At 44.5% G+C, this 16,734-nt stretch overlaps 1 protein-coding gene across 5 annotated transcripts in view; it reads left to right on the forward strand.

The window, feature by feature from the left end:
* The window catches only part of KIAA2012 (KIAA2012 ortholog), a 131,787-nt gene that overhangs the window by 55,816 nt on the left and 59,237 nt on the right, over positions 1–16,734 (forward strand). For all 5 annotated transcript variants that reach the window (XM_055108967.2, XM_034954811.3, XM_055108966.2 and 2 more), the window contains exon 13: positions 10,982–11,058. In XM_055108967.2, the coding sequence (XP_054964942.1) occupies positions 10,982–11,058 (77 nt within the window). The remainder of the gene's footprint in view (positions 1–10,981; positions 11,059–16,734) is intronic.

Raw genomic sequence — 16,734 nt, forward strand, 5'->3', positions numbered from 1 at the left:
CTCTTGCAACCTAGCTAGAAACAGCTGCTCTGAGGGACTAAAAATTCTGATGGGGTGGAAACAAAGGTGAGTAATTTGGAAGTATATAGAGCTTAAGGGTTGAAATATGCCTGGCCCATGGAGTGCCCCAGGGGGCTCAGATGAACAGCAGAACATCAGCTGCATGGAGAAGGGGACACTAGAAGGAGAAAAGTACAGAAGGGGCCATGACAGTGCCCCAAAGGCTAACTTAGCCTATTACAGGGGGCCTCGCAGAAAGCTGTAGATCCAGGAAATGGAGAGAACGTTTTGATCCTTCTCGCCTCTATTCCTAGTAACTAAAAGACCTTGGACTAATGCAAATCTCTTTCCTATTTCCAGGCTTTAGAATGTACTGTTCCCTCTGCCTGGAGCACAGTTCCTCATCTCCTCCTATCCAACATTTTTTAATTGCGGTAAAATACAGATAACATAAAATTTGTCATCTGAACCATTTTTAGTGTGCAGTCCAGTGGCGTTAAGTACATTCACATTATTGTGCAAACAGTCTCCAGAACTTTTTTCATCTTGCAAAACTGAAACTTTACACCCATTAAACAACACCCCCTTCTCCCTCCCCTAGCCCCTGCCAACCACCATTCTACTTTCTGTTATCCCCTGACTTTTACCCCTTGTCCTAGTTAACTCCTGCTAATCCTTCACTTCCCAATTTAGTCCTCAAACTGACCTCCCCACAAAGGTTTTTCCACTTTCCCCTCACCCTCCTTCCCTTCCCCCTCCCTGCCGATGGGGTGACACTCACCACCAACATGTGCACAATGAACCATGCTTACCCAGTTACAGCCACAGCAGCTCACTCACTGCATTGTCCACTGACTAGACTTTTCTCTCCATGAAACTGCAAGCTTTTTTTCTTTTCTTTTCTTTTGAGACAGGGTCTCCCTCTGTTGCCCAGACTGGAGTGCAGTGGCTGGATCTCAGCTCACTGCAGCCTTGACTTCCTGGGCTCAAGCGATCCTCCCATCTCAACCTCCTGAGTAGCTGGGACTACAGGTGCTTGCCATCATGCCTGTCTTTTTGGGGGTTTTTTTTGGTAGAGATGGGATTTCACCATGTTGCCCAGACTGGTCTCCAACTTCTGGGCTCAAGCCATCTTCCCACCTTGGCATCTCAAAGTGCTGGGATTACAGGCGTGAGGCACCACACTCAGTCACTAGACTGCAATCTTTTTAAGGGCAGGGGCCCACCAGCAACCCTATTACCTGGTAATATGCTGCTAACACATACCTACTGTCAGTGCAGCATAAGCATTTAATGATTGAAAAGGTTTAGCTACAACATGGGTGAAACAGGCTTTTTTTTTTTTTTTTCAGGTTGACTTGGAAACTTAATCACTATGCAGAACAGCCTCCACAGGAAAATGCATTCCACATATAAGCATAGGGTGCCTCTTTCACAACTTAGAACCTTATTTGTTCCCTTGATTTGCCCAATGACCTTAACAAAAACATTTTTACATCACTTTGTGCTTAATATTCCCCATTTGTTGCTAAGGGAATAGATATAACACTACTTTGAAAGTATCTGGGCCAGGCGCAATGGCTCACACCTGTCTGTAATCCCAGCTATTCAGGAGGCTGAGGCAGGAGAATTGCTTCTCCTGCCAGCGGCAGGGTCGCGGTGGCAGAGGTTGCGGTAAGCCAAGATCGCACCATTGCACTCCAGCCTGGGCAGCAAGAGCAAAACTCCATCTCAAAAAAATAAATAAATAAATAAATAAAATACCTGATACCTCCTGGAACTGAGTTCAAAGACCAATTTAAAACATCTATTCGTTGGAACACCTATAGAGGTTTCACAATTTTTTTTTTTTTTTTTTTGAGACAGAGTCTCACTCTATTGCCCAGGCTGGAGTGCAGTGGCACAATCTTGGCTCACTGCAACCTTCATCTCCCAGGTTCAAGTGATTCTCATGCCTCAGGCTCTCTACTAGGTGGGATTACGGGCACCCGCCACCGCACCCGGCTAATTTTTGTAATTTTAGTAGAGATAGGGTCTCACCATGTTGGCCAGGCTGGTCTCGAACTCCTGACCTCAGGTGATCCACCCGCCTCGGCCTCCTAAAGTGCTGGGATTATAGGCATGAGCCACCATGCCTGGCCTAGAGCTTTCACAGTTTTTTGTTTTCTTTTTGGTCATTTGGTTTTAATTACTATTTTCAGATAAAAGTGATAGGATTCTGAAAGGATTGTGTAGATGGTAGTCTTTGGGTATTTGTGGACATGAAGGTTGATTTCAGCTATTTGAAATGACCTCAAAAGTCAGGGGACTGGCACGGTGTGGTGGCTCATGGCTGTAATCTCAGCACTTTGGGAGGCCAAGGTTGGAGAATTACTTGAGGCTAGGATTCAAGACCACCCTGGCCAACATAGCAAGACCCTGTCTCTAAAAATATTTAAAAAATAAATAAATAAAACATCAGGGACACACACAATTTGTCATTTTACAGAGGCATGAAGTCAAATCATTGATATTGCAAGGCTGGGAGACAGAGACTATTACTAAGCTAGTGAGTGAGCCTAGCCAGCCTCGCAGCACTCACACGTCTCATACTGTGGTCTATAATTCATTATAACATCTGCAATAGCTCTTGTGCAGTTACTTTTCAAACAGAAGAACATTGATTTCTTTATATATACATAGATACATACACATGCATTTTTAATGGCCCTAAAAAAAGGCTGACTGCTGGGACTCGTGATGGAAGTAAGAGAAAGTGAAGTGGTCTAACAATGTGATGGTTCTCTGCCAAAAAAATAGTTTAATAAATCACTCTAAGCCTTTATTTATAGTCTCATTAAGAGTCCGAAGAACTCTCTCTCTTTTTCCAATTCTTTTTTAGTTTTATCACCAATAGATACACACTAGGAGTATTCACAAATCTAAGGATTCTTAAAATTCTCAGGATGTGTCCTTCCCAAGTAGCCAGGATCTGCTGTTCATTTAGTGCATGATATGCATTAAGGGATCAGGACCTTGCCCAAGTAGTGAAGTAATACTTAGCACAGTGCATTTTAAAGCAGGTGTAGATCTTAGGATTTTGTGTGTGAGTTATATTTCTCAACCTGTATTAAAGTTTAGAATATTAAATTTTCTTCTGTCAGAGTGATCAAAAATTATAACTTTCATTAACTAGTAATTCTTAAATAGTATTTTCTATTTAATCACTCTTCAGACATTCATGTTGTCTTCTCATCACAACTATAAAGAAGCTTAAAGCCAGTTGCGGTGACTCACACCTGTAATCCCAACACTTTGGGAGGCCAAGGCAGGCGGATCACTTGAGGTCAGGAGTTCGAGACCAGGTTGACCAACATGGTGAAATCCCATCTCTACCAAAAATACAAAAATTAGCCAGGCACAGTGGCAGTCACCTGTAGTCCCAGCTACTCTGGGGGCTCAGGCAGGAGAATCACTTGAACCCAGGAGGCAGAGGTTGCAGTGAGCCAAGATTGTACCACTGCACTCCAGCCTGGCAACAGAGCGAGACTCCATCTCAAAAATAAAATAAAATAAAATAAAATAAAATAAAAAACAAAGAAAGAAGTATGAGTCTTTTCTTAAGGATGTTTCCCGCCTAGTTTCTCTCCCTTGCTCCTTTCATACATCTCTATGTGGCCTGAGGATTTTGCTATTGTCTTGGTTTCCCCATAATCCCTCCTTTTAAAATTAATGTAGACATCAGAATCAGACTGTGTTCAACAGAAAGAATCTGTGAGTATGTTTTTTTGTTTGTTTGTTTTGAGACGGAGTCTGGCTCTTGTTGTCCAGGCTGAAGTGCAATGGCACAGTCTCCGCTCACTGCAACCTCTGTCTCCCGGGTTCAAGCCATTCTCCTGCCTCGGCCTCCCAAGTAGCTGGGATTACAGGCGCACGCCACCACACCTGGCTAATTTTTTGTATTTTTAGTACAGATAGGGTTTCACCATGTTGGCCAGGCTGGTCTCAAACTCCTGAGCTCAGGTGATCCGCCTGCCTCAGCCTCCCAAAGTGCTGGGATTACAGGCGTGAGCCACTGGGCCCAGTCTGTGAGTATGTTTTACAAAGCAGAAAGATATTGCTCATTCATTTATTCGACAAACACTAATTGTCCATCTACTAGTGACAAATACTATGGTAGGCACAAAAATACAGTTGAGAGACCACGTCCATGGCTTAAAGTAGTCCACAGGGGTGGAATGTGTTGAGAGCTATGAACGAGTTCAGACTGACTCAGCCTGGAGGTTGAGAAGGCTTTTGGAAGGAGAGGACACTTAAGCAGAGTTTCTAAGAATGTATGTAGGAACTAGCCGAGTGGTAAAGAAAGGATGCTCTAGGAGAAAGGACAATATAAAGGTGAGAGAGCATGGCAGCATGGAGAAACTGAAGCAACTTGTAATGACTGCACCCCACGGTACATGCAGGGGAAGGAGTGATGAAAAATGCACCTTGCAAAGGAGGCAGGAGCCAGATCATGAAGGGCCATAGAAAGCAGCTAAGAGGCCTGGTGCAGTGGCTCATGCCTGTAATCCTGGCACTTTGGGAGGCCGAGGCAGGCAGATCACCTGAGGTCGGGAGTTCGAGACCAGCCTGACCAACATGGAGAAACCCCATCTCTGCTAAAACTACAAAATTAGCAAGGCGTGATGGTGCATGCCTGTAATCTCAGCTACTCGGGAGGCTGAGGCAGGAGAATCGCTTGAACCCAGGAGGCAGAGTTTGCGGTGAGCCGAGATCATGCCATTGCACTCCAGCCTGGGCAACAAGGGCAAAACTCCATCTCAAAAAATTTTTAAAAATGAAAGCAGCTAAGGAATTTACGCCAATGACGGTGGGACTCTGCTTACACAGGAATTGACATCACCAGATTTTTATTTTATAGAAATGACTCCCAGCTATGTAGAGACTGGATTGGAGGAGATAAGACTAGGGGCTGGGACCCCAGATATCTTTATTTGTTTGAGAAGAAGTGACCAAAAATAATATTTTCTGGCCAGGTGTGGTAGCTCACACCTGTAATCCCAGCACTTTGGGAGGCCGAGGCAGGCAGATCACCTGAGGTCAGGAGTTTAAGACCAGCCTGGCCAACATGGCAAAACCCCATCTCTACTGAAAATACAAAAATTAGCCAGGCATGGTGGCACACACCTGTAATCCCAGCTACTCGGGAGGGATACATTGAAGCAGGGAAAATTGCTTGAACCCAGGAGGTAGAGGTCGTAGTGAGTCCAGGCTGGGCAGCAGAGCAAGACTCCTCACAAAATATATATATATATATATATATATATATATATATATATATATTTTTTTTTTTTTTTTTTTTTTTTTTTTTTTTTTTTCAGGCCAGGCACGGTGGCTCAAGCCTGTAATCCCAGCACTTTGGGAGGCAGAGGTGGGTGGATCACGAGGTCAGGAGATCGAGACCATCCTGGCTAAGACGGTGAAACCCCGTCTCTACTAAAAATACAAAAAAAAAAAAAATTAGCCAGGTGAGGTGGCAGGTGCCTGTAGTCCCAGCTACTCAGGAGGCTGAGGTGGAAGAATGGCGTGAACCTGGGAGGTGGAGCTTGCGGTGAGCCAAGATCGTGCCACTGCACTCCAGCCTGGGCGACAGTGTGAGACTGTGTCTAAAAAAAAAAGAAAAAAAAAAAAATATATATATATATATATATATACATTTTTTTTTTTTTCTGGAGAATGGAGACCACCACGTGAATGACATTTGCTGGCTGTTTTGTATGCAGTTCCACCTTCAGCCTTTTTTCTGAATTACTTTCCTCCACACAGTCTTCCACCATAGATATCCTTATTAATCCTGTGATGTTTCTTGATTGGAGGGTTTCTCGCGTGGTTGACATTTTGCTGTTATGCATCTCGAATTTAAATTCAGTCCTCTAGCTAGGCTTTCGTTCTGGGCTTGGTAAACTGCCACGTGCCTTTAGACCTTTCCATAAAAAATAATTTATGAACTTTTGAGAGAGATTGGTATTCCCAAAGCTAAAGCTAGACCCTTGAGACTTAGCTAGGCTTAATCTAAAAAGATATAAGTAAAAGGACTGTTATCCCAAATTGGAAGAAAAATATTGCCCTTGCATTTACTGGGTACTTCCATATTTAAATTCAGACTGACTCATATTTTCTAGATCTGTCTACTTGACTCCCTAGTTAGAGCTCCCAGGGGGATGTCTTTTGCCTGGAGACTTATTCAGGCCTCCAGCAACTATTCCCTACGCCCATCTCACCCTCCTCCTCATTCAGGAAGATTTAAAGTGAAAATGTGTAGCATAAACAGGATCTTAAATCTCATCCCAAGAATTTGATAATGACAATACCAAAAGGCCATTTTGGGTCTTGGTCTCCTGCATTAAACAAGCAGACTCAAAATTTATTATAATACTACAAACACTCTGTAGGTCATAGGTGTCTTGAGTCACATCATATAAAATAAAGTATTTTTAGATATTCTTAAGGAAAGGTCAGAAGGACCAAAATTATCCTTCCTTTTATGGTTAAGTTTATACTGGGGAGAATTTTTTTTTTAATGATCTGGAATTTGCATTTGCATTTTCCATTTATGACCAAAAAAAACACAAAACCATGAAGGGACTGAGGCTGACTTTCAGGCCTTCTCCCATTGGTTCCTGCTGGGGCCAGCAAGTCCCTGTGCAAAGCTATGAGAAGGCAAAGATGCTTTCTGAGACCTGTTTGGCAATGGATATATCCCCTCCATGGTGATGAAACATTGCAAGTTATGGGGTATGTTCCATGACAGCATGTTAGCCATCAAAGGGTGCGCATGCCTCAGAAATGATATACATAGACAAAGGCCCTAAACAGATTTAAAGAAGCTCCTGCCAGCACCTCCAACAGCTACTGCCCTTGTAACCACTGGATATTTGGCCACTTTGGACCCTACGGGTGTGATATTCTTTCCCAAACCCTGACATGTATCTAGGAAGGAGCCAGGTGGCCCGCCTAGCCTAATAAGGTGACTCTTTGGAGCTGATCTCTATTTTGACACCAGATGGGGCCCAAAAGAGGGTCCCATACCAAGGCAAATATGCATCCTGAAACAATGGGAATAAATATGACTATGTTTCTTTCTTTCTTTCTTTTTTGAGACAGAGTTTCGCTCTTGTTGCCCAGGCTGGAGTGCAATGGCACGATCTTAGCTCACTGCAACCTCCGCCTCCTGGGTTCAAGTGATTCTCTTGCCTCGGCCTCCCAAGTAGCTGGGATTACAGGCGCCCGCTACCACATCTGGCTAATTTTTGTATTTTTAGTAGAGACAGGGTTTCACCATGTTGGCCAGGCTAGTCTCAAACTCCTGACCTCAAGTGATCCGCCCGCCTTGGCCTCCCAAAGTGCTGGGATTACAGGCGTGAGCCACCACGCCCTGCCGACTATGTTTCATTTTTATTGAAAACAACAAACAATGACCTGGGAATTAAACATAGCCAATGCAGATTTAAATAGAAGGAAATGTTAAGGAGCCATATTCCCTGCTAGAATCAGATGCCCTTTCCTGCTTTTCAAGTTTTGAGTGTTTGGTGAAGGAGTCCATGATTTGAAGAAGGCAGAAGAGGCTTGGGATGAGAACCCCATCTAGTAAGGGTCATCTCTAAAACTGCCTGATTATCTGGTGGGAATGCTATCTCCTCACTAAAAGCCTGTGGTTAGATTAATGCTAGCATTTGAAAATCTGCTAAGGCCTGATGGTGGGCAGCCAAGGAAGGAATGTGTTTTCTGTTTATCTCTTTAGTGGCAGAAATGTTCATCACAGAAAGACTGTGAACTCCCAGTTTCAGGCATGCCTGGAAGTTGTGCAGCCTATAGTCTGTATAACCTGTATACACTGTAAAAACTGGAATGTGCACACCAGTTTCTGAATGACAAAAAAGAACCAGGCCTTTGCAGCCAGTTACCTGGGTTGGTCGATGGGTTAATCAGTTTCTTTGATGTGATAACAGGGGTAGATCTTGCCGCATCGTTCTGAAAGGAGGTTTTACCACCCCCACTGTTCTGTCTCCCAGGAATGCAGTTTGAGTTGTGTCTCCTCCTTGACAGCTTGGACCTCAGTAAATTACCAAGGTCTTGACCCAAGAGATGGAGAAGTCCTAAGTGATTTTTCAGTCTCCTATCTAAAAATGTGTTTACATTTCTTGAACTCTGGCTGACTGATTCATTCTCCTGGTGTTGCAAGAACTTTCCTTATGCATTAGAATTCATAAGTTTCATTTCTAAGAGGCCCATGGTTCCTTCCAAGCCACAGTGTAGTGAACCTCATCACAACACAATTCTGCTGGGCTGGATTTGTCCCAAGTGTGGATCATGGCCAAAGCAGCTGTGATGTGGCAAGCTCATGGAAGCTAACGGGAGGCAGTGTGATGTGGAGGGGAAAGTGCAAGACACTAAGTCAGGACATCTGGGTTCTGGGTCCTGGACTTGTGTTATTTCAAGGTGTGCCCTTGAGCCAACTGAATGAAAATGCTTTCAGGGCCTCAGTTTCCCCCAAGCTGATTCAAATTTAAAAAAAAAAAAAAAATTTTTTTTTTAAACAGAGTCTCACTCTGTTGTGTCCGGAATTGGTGGGTTCTTGGTCTCGCTGACTTCAAGAATGAAGCCACGGACCTTCGTGGTGAGTGTTACAGTTCTTAAAGGTGGTGTGTCCAGAGTTTATTCCTTCTGGTGGGTTCGTGGTCTCGCTGACTTCAGGAGTGAAGCTGCAGACCTTCATGGTGAGTGTTACAGCTCTTAAAGGCGGCACATCTGGAGTTGTTCGTTCTTTCCAGTGGGTTCGTGGTCTTACTGGCCTCAAGAGTGAAGCTGCAGACCTTCGCGGTGAGTGTTACAGTTTGTAAAGGTGGCGCATCCGGAGTTGTTCATTCCTCCTGTCTGGCGTTGTTCGTCCTTACAGAGAGCTGATTGGTCCGTTTTGACAGACTGCTGATTGGTGCGTTTACAATCCTTTAGCTAGACACAGAGTGCTGATGGGCGCATTTACAATCCTTTAGCTAGACAGAAAAGTTCTCCAAGGCCCCACCCCACCCAGAAGCCCAGTAGGCTTCACCTCTCAATAGCACTCGCTGCGGGACTTTGCGGCACCTAGCCCAGGCACTCCGGCAGCCCAGAGGGAGCTCATCCCCCGATCAAGCCCAGCAGGCGTCGGCCGCGACAGGCCCAGTCCGCGCCCACCCGGAACCCGCGCCGGCCGACGAGCGAGCTGCGGCACGCAGCCCCGGCTCCTGCCTGCGCCTCTCCCTCCACACCTCCCGGCGAGCAGAGGCTCAGGCCTCGACCAGCCCCAGAGAAGGGCCCCACAGCGCAGCGGCGGGCTGAAGGGCTCCTCCAGCGCGCCAGAGCGGACGCGGAGGCCGACGAGGCGCCGAGAGTAAGCAAGGGCTGCTAGCACGTTGTCACCTCTCACTGTCACCTAGGCTGGAGTGCAGTGGTAAATCTCGGCTCACTGCAACCTCCACCTCCCGGGTTCAGGTGATTCTTGTGCCTCAGCCTCCTGAGTAGCTGGGATTACAAGCACGCGCCACCACTCTGCTAAGAAATGTTTTAAATCTGTGCAAAAGCCATTTTCAAAGAGAAGAAGACAGCTGAGAAACAACAGAAAAGGGAAGGTCAGCCCACAAAGAATGAGTAGAGGCTTAAGTTCAAAAAGACAAAGATACAGAGTCATATATGGCCATTGGCTCCTAAAAGAGCTACTTATGAGTATCAAGTATGGAAAGAACTTGTTGTTGGACATTCGTCCCACAGAAGAGACTAAACCCTTCGTCAGTAGAGCCATGTGCTTAGCTAAATCTATTCCTCAAATAAACATTCCTTTAGAACATTAAAGTTACTTTTTTTTTTTTTTTTTTTTGAGATGGAGTCTCACTCTGTCTTGAGTGCAGTGGCGTGATCTCAGCTCACTGCAACCTCTGCCTCCCAGGTTCAAGTGATTCTCCTGCCTCAGCCTCCGGAGTAGCTGCGACTACAGGCGCGCACCACCACGCCCGGCTAATTTTTGTATTTTTAGTAGAGATGGGGTTTCACCTTGTTGGCCAGACTGGTCTCGAACTCCTGGCCTCAAGCAATCCACCCACCTCGGCCTTCCAAAGTGCTGGGATTACAAGCATGAGCCACCGCACCTGACCAAATTTACTTTCTTAAGGGAAAAAAAAGAAAAGCAAAATAAAACCTATCCTTTTCCGCCATGGAGTTTTAGGGTCGGGCAGTCTTGGAGGGAAATCCTTACTCAAAACCTCACTAGTGGTACAACTTTGAGTGGGTTACTATACCTTTTGCACCTCAGCTGCCACACCTATAGAGAACATTGACAATGACAGCATGGAGGGGAGTCATGGCCATCACACGACAGCCCCATGCTGGTGTCCGGGTGGTGCCTTCTTCCCGGCTGGCTCCACGGTTTCCATGGTTTCTGTTAGTCCCCTCCCTCCATCCCCACTTTGGCATTTGCCTTTGTTTGATTCATGTTTCCACCCTTCCTCTTGGCCCTCCACATTATGAGGAAAAAGGGAAGCCTCTGATCTCTCTATTTGGAAGTTTGCAGAAGCCTTTTCCTACTTCAGTGAAGTGCAGTCATACAAAATTTATACTCAACAGCATCAGCAGATTTTTTTCCATCAATATTTCCTTTTTAATTTCAGCTTTATCTGAATTTTAATAGCATAAAGAATTTACTTTTGTTCTTTTAAAGAGCAACCAAAACAAGAATAATATATATTTGAATATAAGGTCTTAACACTATGTTTAACATTGTGTTTAGGCTATGCCTATAGAGGTTACAGGTGTTTTTTGGTGAGTAAATTATGAATGCCATGGGTGTATATGTGCTTATAATCTTACATACATATGAACTAGGTGTGTGTGTGTGTATGGTATATATAAAAAGTCATGAGATCCAGATCTGACCACCTTGATCTTTTTTCCTCTTTGATTTTCACTACAGCAAACACTGAACCTAGAGCCAATCTTCACATGAACCTTTATGAAACCTCACCGTTGACCCAAACAACAGAGAAGCAGGTATAGTATTGACTCTGAATGAGGATGACACTGGGAGTCACAACTCTTGGGTTCTTGTTTCAGCTTGCTGTGTGCCCCTCAGTGAGACTCTTTACCTCTCTGGGCCTCATTTGCCTAATCAGTAAAATGAGACAAGTAGACTATGAAATCACAGAGGTTCCTTTACTCTTAGACTTGGAATGTCTTAACTTGGACTGTATTATTTGGCTCTTTACTTGTGTGAATAAGCTCAAGGTCTTTCCCTGACTTCTACAAAGTCAGAAAGGGAATAAGGGAACACAGAAAGGTGGCATCCAGTGAGGCAGTAGGCACTAGTTTTCATTCGTAAAATTAGTAATTCGTAATTAGAGATAAACATTAGCAATTAAGAAAAACAAAGTGCAAAGGTAATCATGAAGAAAGGAGGATGGTGCTTCATCTAGATACATTAAGAATTTCTATTAGCGGGCCGGTCACAGTGGCTCATGCCTGCAATCCCAGCACTTTGTGAGGCTGAGGCAGGCAGATCACCTGAGGTCAGGAGTTCGAGACCAGCCTGGCCAACGCGGTGAAACCCCGTGTCTACTAAAAATACAAAAATTAGCCGGGTGTGGTGGCATGCACCTGTGGTCCCAGCTACTTGGGAGGCTGAGGCAGGAAAATCGCTTGAACCTGGGAGTTGGAGGTTGCAGTGAGCTGAGATCATGCTGCAGCCAGAATCCAGAGCGAGACCCTGTCTCAGGAAAAAAAAAAAAAAAAAAAAGAATATCTATTAGTGGTTCAAGGACATATGTTCACAAATATTTATAAGTTTGTTCCTTCCTTGGAAGCTTTGAAGCTGGAACTGTCTCCAAATTCTCTCTAGAGAGACAACTCGGGAATTCCTAGAACTGAATCCAGGGCCTCGGAGAACCTGAGGCAGAGGCAGCACATGCAGCTCCAGGGGACTCCCAGGTCTCATCCTACTGTGTGACACCTCCAGGCCATGATCTTGATTTCTCCATTCTGTCCACCTTCCTTCCTGCCACAGCCTAGCTATCTCTTCTTCCCCAGCACTCATTATACATAGTGATAAAGAAACGGGTTTGCTTTCATGTGCGTGCCTGAGCTGGGCTCTGAGGTAGGACCTGAACTCTCTGTGACAACCCTAGGCCTGGGTCAGGCCTCCACTGAGGTGAAACGCAGCTGAGCAGCTCCTCCCTGCTGCCAAGGAGCTGCAGAACCAACATTTGCATATTTTAAATGCCCACTTTGCAGACATCCCATTTAAGGGATCTAGAGACAGAGTTTTTGAAAGAGTGTGTGACTAAGGAAAACATAATATGGTATATTTTGATAATTCTGCAACCCAAAGGCCATGCAAAGGCCTCACATACCCTAAACACACCCCAAATTCACACAGCCCCACGGTTCTATTCCAAAAGACCTACTATCACCTGCAATGAAAGAGAGGCTCAGCCAGGTGCAGTGGCTCACGCCTGTAATCCCAGCACTTTGGGAGGCCAAGGTGGGCGGATCACGAGGTCAGGAGTTCAAGACCAGCCTGGCCAACATGGTGAAACCCCGTCTCTACTAAAAATACAAAAATTAGCTGGGCATGGTGGCGCACATCTGTAATCCCAGCTACTCGGGAGGCTGAGGCAGGAGAATCGCTTGAATGCAGAAGATGGAGGTTGCAATGAGCCAAGATCACTCCATTGCACTCCAGCCTGGGCAACAGAGCAAGACTCCGTCTCAAAAAAAAAGAAAGAGGGGCTCAACCATGTCAAATTAAATCCTAGGTTGAATTATTAACTTTGCAGTCAGAAGAAGGAACACCAGAGCGAGGGGTCTTAAACTCTCATCCTGGTTCCCCCCGTGAGGCTGTGGAAAGTCAGCTCCCTGAGAAGCCCATGCACCTGCGTCCTTTGTGAAATGATGGGGTGGCTCCCACCAGAACCCATTGGTTTGTCCAAGTCGCAGTAGTCCCAATTCCTTTAGAAGCAGCCCTGGAAAGAAAGGGCATCTGAGGAGAAGTCTAGGGAGCCCCACCAGCCCCAAACACAGAGAAAACAGGGTGGGAGGGAGGTGGGGGTGACTTCCTGGCCTCCTGCACCCCCGCTTACTTCTCGAGGCTAATGGCCTCTTATTAGATTAATCACTGACTTCAGTTTTAACTACTTCCTCAGCCTACTCCATGGCAATGACTAATTTCATGTTTATTATAAAGCATCTGGAACACATTTAGAACAAATTTCTGTCCAGCTGATTTCAGTTCCCTACCTTGATGGGCCACTGGCAATCCAGGGGATTCCTTCCCTGTGGCCTTTCCCACCCTGAAGCAGAGGACATCACAATACTGATCTTAGCAGCACCGTTCCTTTCCATCAGTTCCCCCACTGGCTCCCCCCTCCCTCCCTTCCTTGGGATCTGACCCTATTAGGGGTTCAGTCACATGAAAGATTTGTACTTTTATCACCCTGCTAGCTGAGCGAGGGGAAGACATGCCAAAGGTGGATATTCTGGTATTACCACCCTCTAATGAGAAGTCGCAGACCTAGATTTTGAAAACAATCTCTGGCGTGTGGGTTGGAGAGAAAGCCACAGGGTGCTCTGCAGAGGCTGGGGTGACGGCGTTCCCTGGGCTGGAGGCTTCTGCAGAGGCCCTGCCGCTGTGATGGGAGAGCCTTCACCTTGTCTCCTCAGAGGCTGTCCGAGCTGCAGTGGGAGCAGAAAGGGTTAGGCTCCTTCCTCCAACACACGATGAGGATGGCAAATGGTGGGAATTGTTCCCAAGGCACCCCTTCCACACCTGACCCAAGGAGCGGGGCCTAGGCAGCGAATCCATCAAAAGAAATGAGAGTAGCAACTGATATCAGCAACTTCCTAGGAGTTGGAAGAGGGGGTGAGGTGGTGGGGGCAGGGGTAAGAAAACTACAAGGGGAAATGTGGAGATGAAAAGAGAGCAATGAAAAAAGAAAAAGGAGACAACCAGACATGTTTCAACTCCAAGCTCCCATTTCCTCTTTCAAATGAACTGCTTCCCCACTGTGAACAGAATCAAGTATTTATGAAGGCATTTTTTGCATATTAATAGCTGCATATGGAACATTGCCAGAGCTGCAGTCCTGAAGGTACAGTGCCCTTTTTTAATGCAGGTCTTTCAAACTCCTCACAGAATTTGGTATTCTTCAGATTTATTTTCATTTCTGCCTCGTGGCTCCTCCTAAGGCCCTTCATTTGATTAAGGGAAATTAGTTCCCGGGATACTTTCAGAGACAGAGTATTGCTCTTACCTCGGTGAGCTGCTGACATCAATCACTGGAGAAGCTTTTCCTCTCCCCCAAGGCCTCTCTGTGTAGAGGCCGCAGGTTGGGTAAGGTGACCAGCACCTAAAAAGAGTATTAAAATTATAAATGAAAATTTCAAGAGGAAATATTAATATAGCTAGACAGTGGTGGGAGGAAGTAAAACTAGAAAAAAAAGTAAAACAGTTTCATTAACTTTACCATCTATACTCAGTAAAGATTACCTCCAATTTTAAAAGAAAATCATTGAGAACCAGGAGAAAAATAAACAAAAGACAGAAACAATTCATATCCAAAAAGGAGTAACAGAAAATAAATATGAAAAAAATCATTCATCTTGATTAACAATTTATATGCATATTGAGGCAAACTGTAAGTACCATCTTATATCTGAGAGTTGTGCCTTCTCTTACTCTTTTTAAATGGTAACACCCAGGGCTGCCAGAGTTTTGGTAAAACTGGTATACTTATACACTTCTGGTGGAACACAGTCTTGGTTCAATCCCTTTGTAAAGTAAAATGGCAATATAACTCATGAAACATGAAAAACATGAAATATCCATTGATTATGTATTTCTGACTTCCTGGAATTTATCCTAAGGAAATAATTCAACAGAAAAAAAGAAAAAAGTCAGTGAAGATGTCCATTGCAGCATTATCTATAACAGAGAAAATCTGGAAACAGCCTAAGAGTGTAACATCAGAGAAATGATTTTGGGGAGGTTTAGAATCTTGTGGCGGTTTAGAATCTTGTGGCCTCCAGCCGCATGACTCCTAAACCATAATTTCTAATTTTGTGGCTAATTTGTTAGTCCTGCAAAGGCAGTCTGGTTCACAAGTAGGAAGGGGGCTTGTTTTGGGAAAGGGCTGTTATTGTCTTTGTTTCAAAGCTAAACTGTAAACTAAGTTCCTCCCAAAGTTAGTTCAGCCTACACCCAGGAATGAACAAGGACAGCCTGGAGGTTAGAATCAAGATGGAGTTGGTTAGGTCAGATCTGTTTCACTGTCTCAGTTATAATTTGGCAATGGCAGTTTCACCCTCAGTGAAGGGTTTACTTCAAGCATTAAAAAAGAATGATTGTTCGTACTAGAAACTGAGATTTAATACTAATGTTTAACTAACAGGCAACATCACTGACATTTTGGACCAGATAGTCTTTGTTGTGGGGAACTTTCCCGTTGATTGTAGGATGTTAAGCAGTATACTAGATGCCAGTAGCACAACCCTCCCCAGTTGTGACAATCAAAAATGTTTCCAGACCCTGTCAAATGCCCACTGGGGAGCGAAATCACCTCCAATTGACAACCACTGGTTTAATTTTTTTTTTTTTTTTCTTTTTGAGATAGAGTCTTGCTCTGTCACCCAGGCTGGAATGCAATGGCACAATCTCGGCTCACTGCAACCTCCACCTCCAGGGTTCAAGCAATTCTCTTACCTCAGCCTCCCAAGTAACTGGAATTATAGGATCATGCCACCACTCCCAGCTAATTTTTTTGTATTTTAGTAGAGACAGGGTTTCACTGTGTTGCCCAGCCTGGTCTCGAACTCCTGAGCTCAGGCAATCCACCCGCCTTGGCCTCCCAAAGTGCTAGGATGACAGGCGTGAGCCACCGTGCCCAGCCTGATTTAACATTTTAAAAGTGGAAATCAAAATAAGTCAACTATGACTGCAACTATGTAAAAAAAAAAAAATGTATCTATTCGGAAAAGACTTGCAAATAATGCATGAAAAAAGTGCTGTCATGCTAACTTGAAATCAAGGTGGATTATGTTATTTGTTTTCCTGGGCTTTTTTTTTTTTTCATTGTTTTGCCTTTTTCTAAATTCTACCTATAAGGAAAGACAGATCATGAGGAGAGCTGGTTTTATTCAAGTCTAGCATAAAATAATCTCGGACTCAGTGTATACCACAAGTATTCAGCAAGCTGAACAGGGTCAACACCATAGCACCATTATTTTTTAGCAAATTATCATTGGTTTAAAATATTTAACATTAATCAGGTTTTTATTAGTTTATTGAATAGAGTCATCAGCATTCTCTTTTTAAGGATCTCAATCCCTTTTTGGCATTTTATCCCTCTAACTCTAGACTTTGGGGGACAATGAATTCATCTTTCTGAAAAATTGGAACTCAGAGCATAAAACTCTCATCCATCCAGATCCATCTATGTAAGCTTGGGAAAAGAGGGGCACTGAGCCCACTTGTTTATAGAGCTGTCAGGGCAGAGGTTGTCAGTAAAGAGTATCAAAGTACAAGCTCAAACCTTAATTAGATTTCCCAAAAATGATTGCATCTCTTTGTTTAAAATAAGAAAGAAAGCATCTCACCAGTTTTCACATTGTCACTTTTCTCCCTTTGTTTAAACTATTTCCAGGCTAGGGAGAACAAACATCCTTTCTCACATGCCT

The sequence above is a fragment of the Pan paniscus genome, chromosome 13 (assembly GCF_029289425.2).
Source record: "Pan paniscus chromosome 13, NHGRI_mPanPan1-v2.0_pri, whole genome shotgun sequence".
Lineage (NCBI taxonomy): Eukaryota > Metazoa > Chordata > Mammalia > Primates > Hominidae > Pan > Pan paniscus.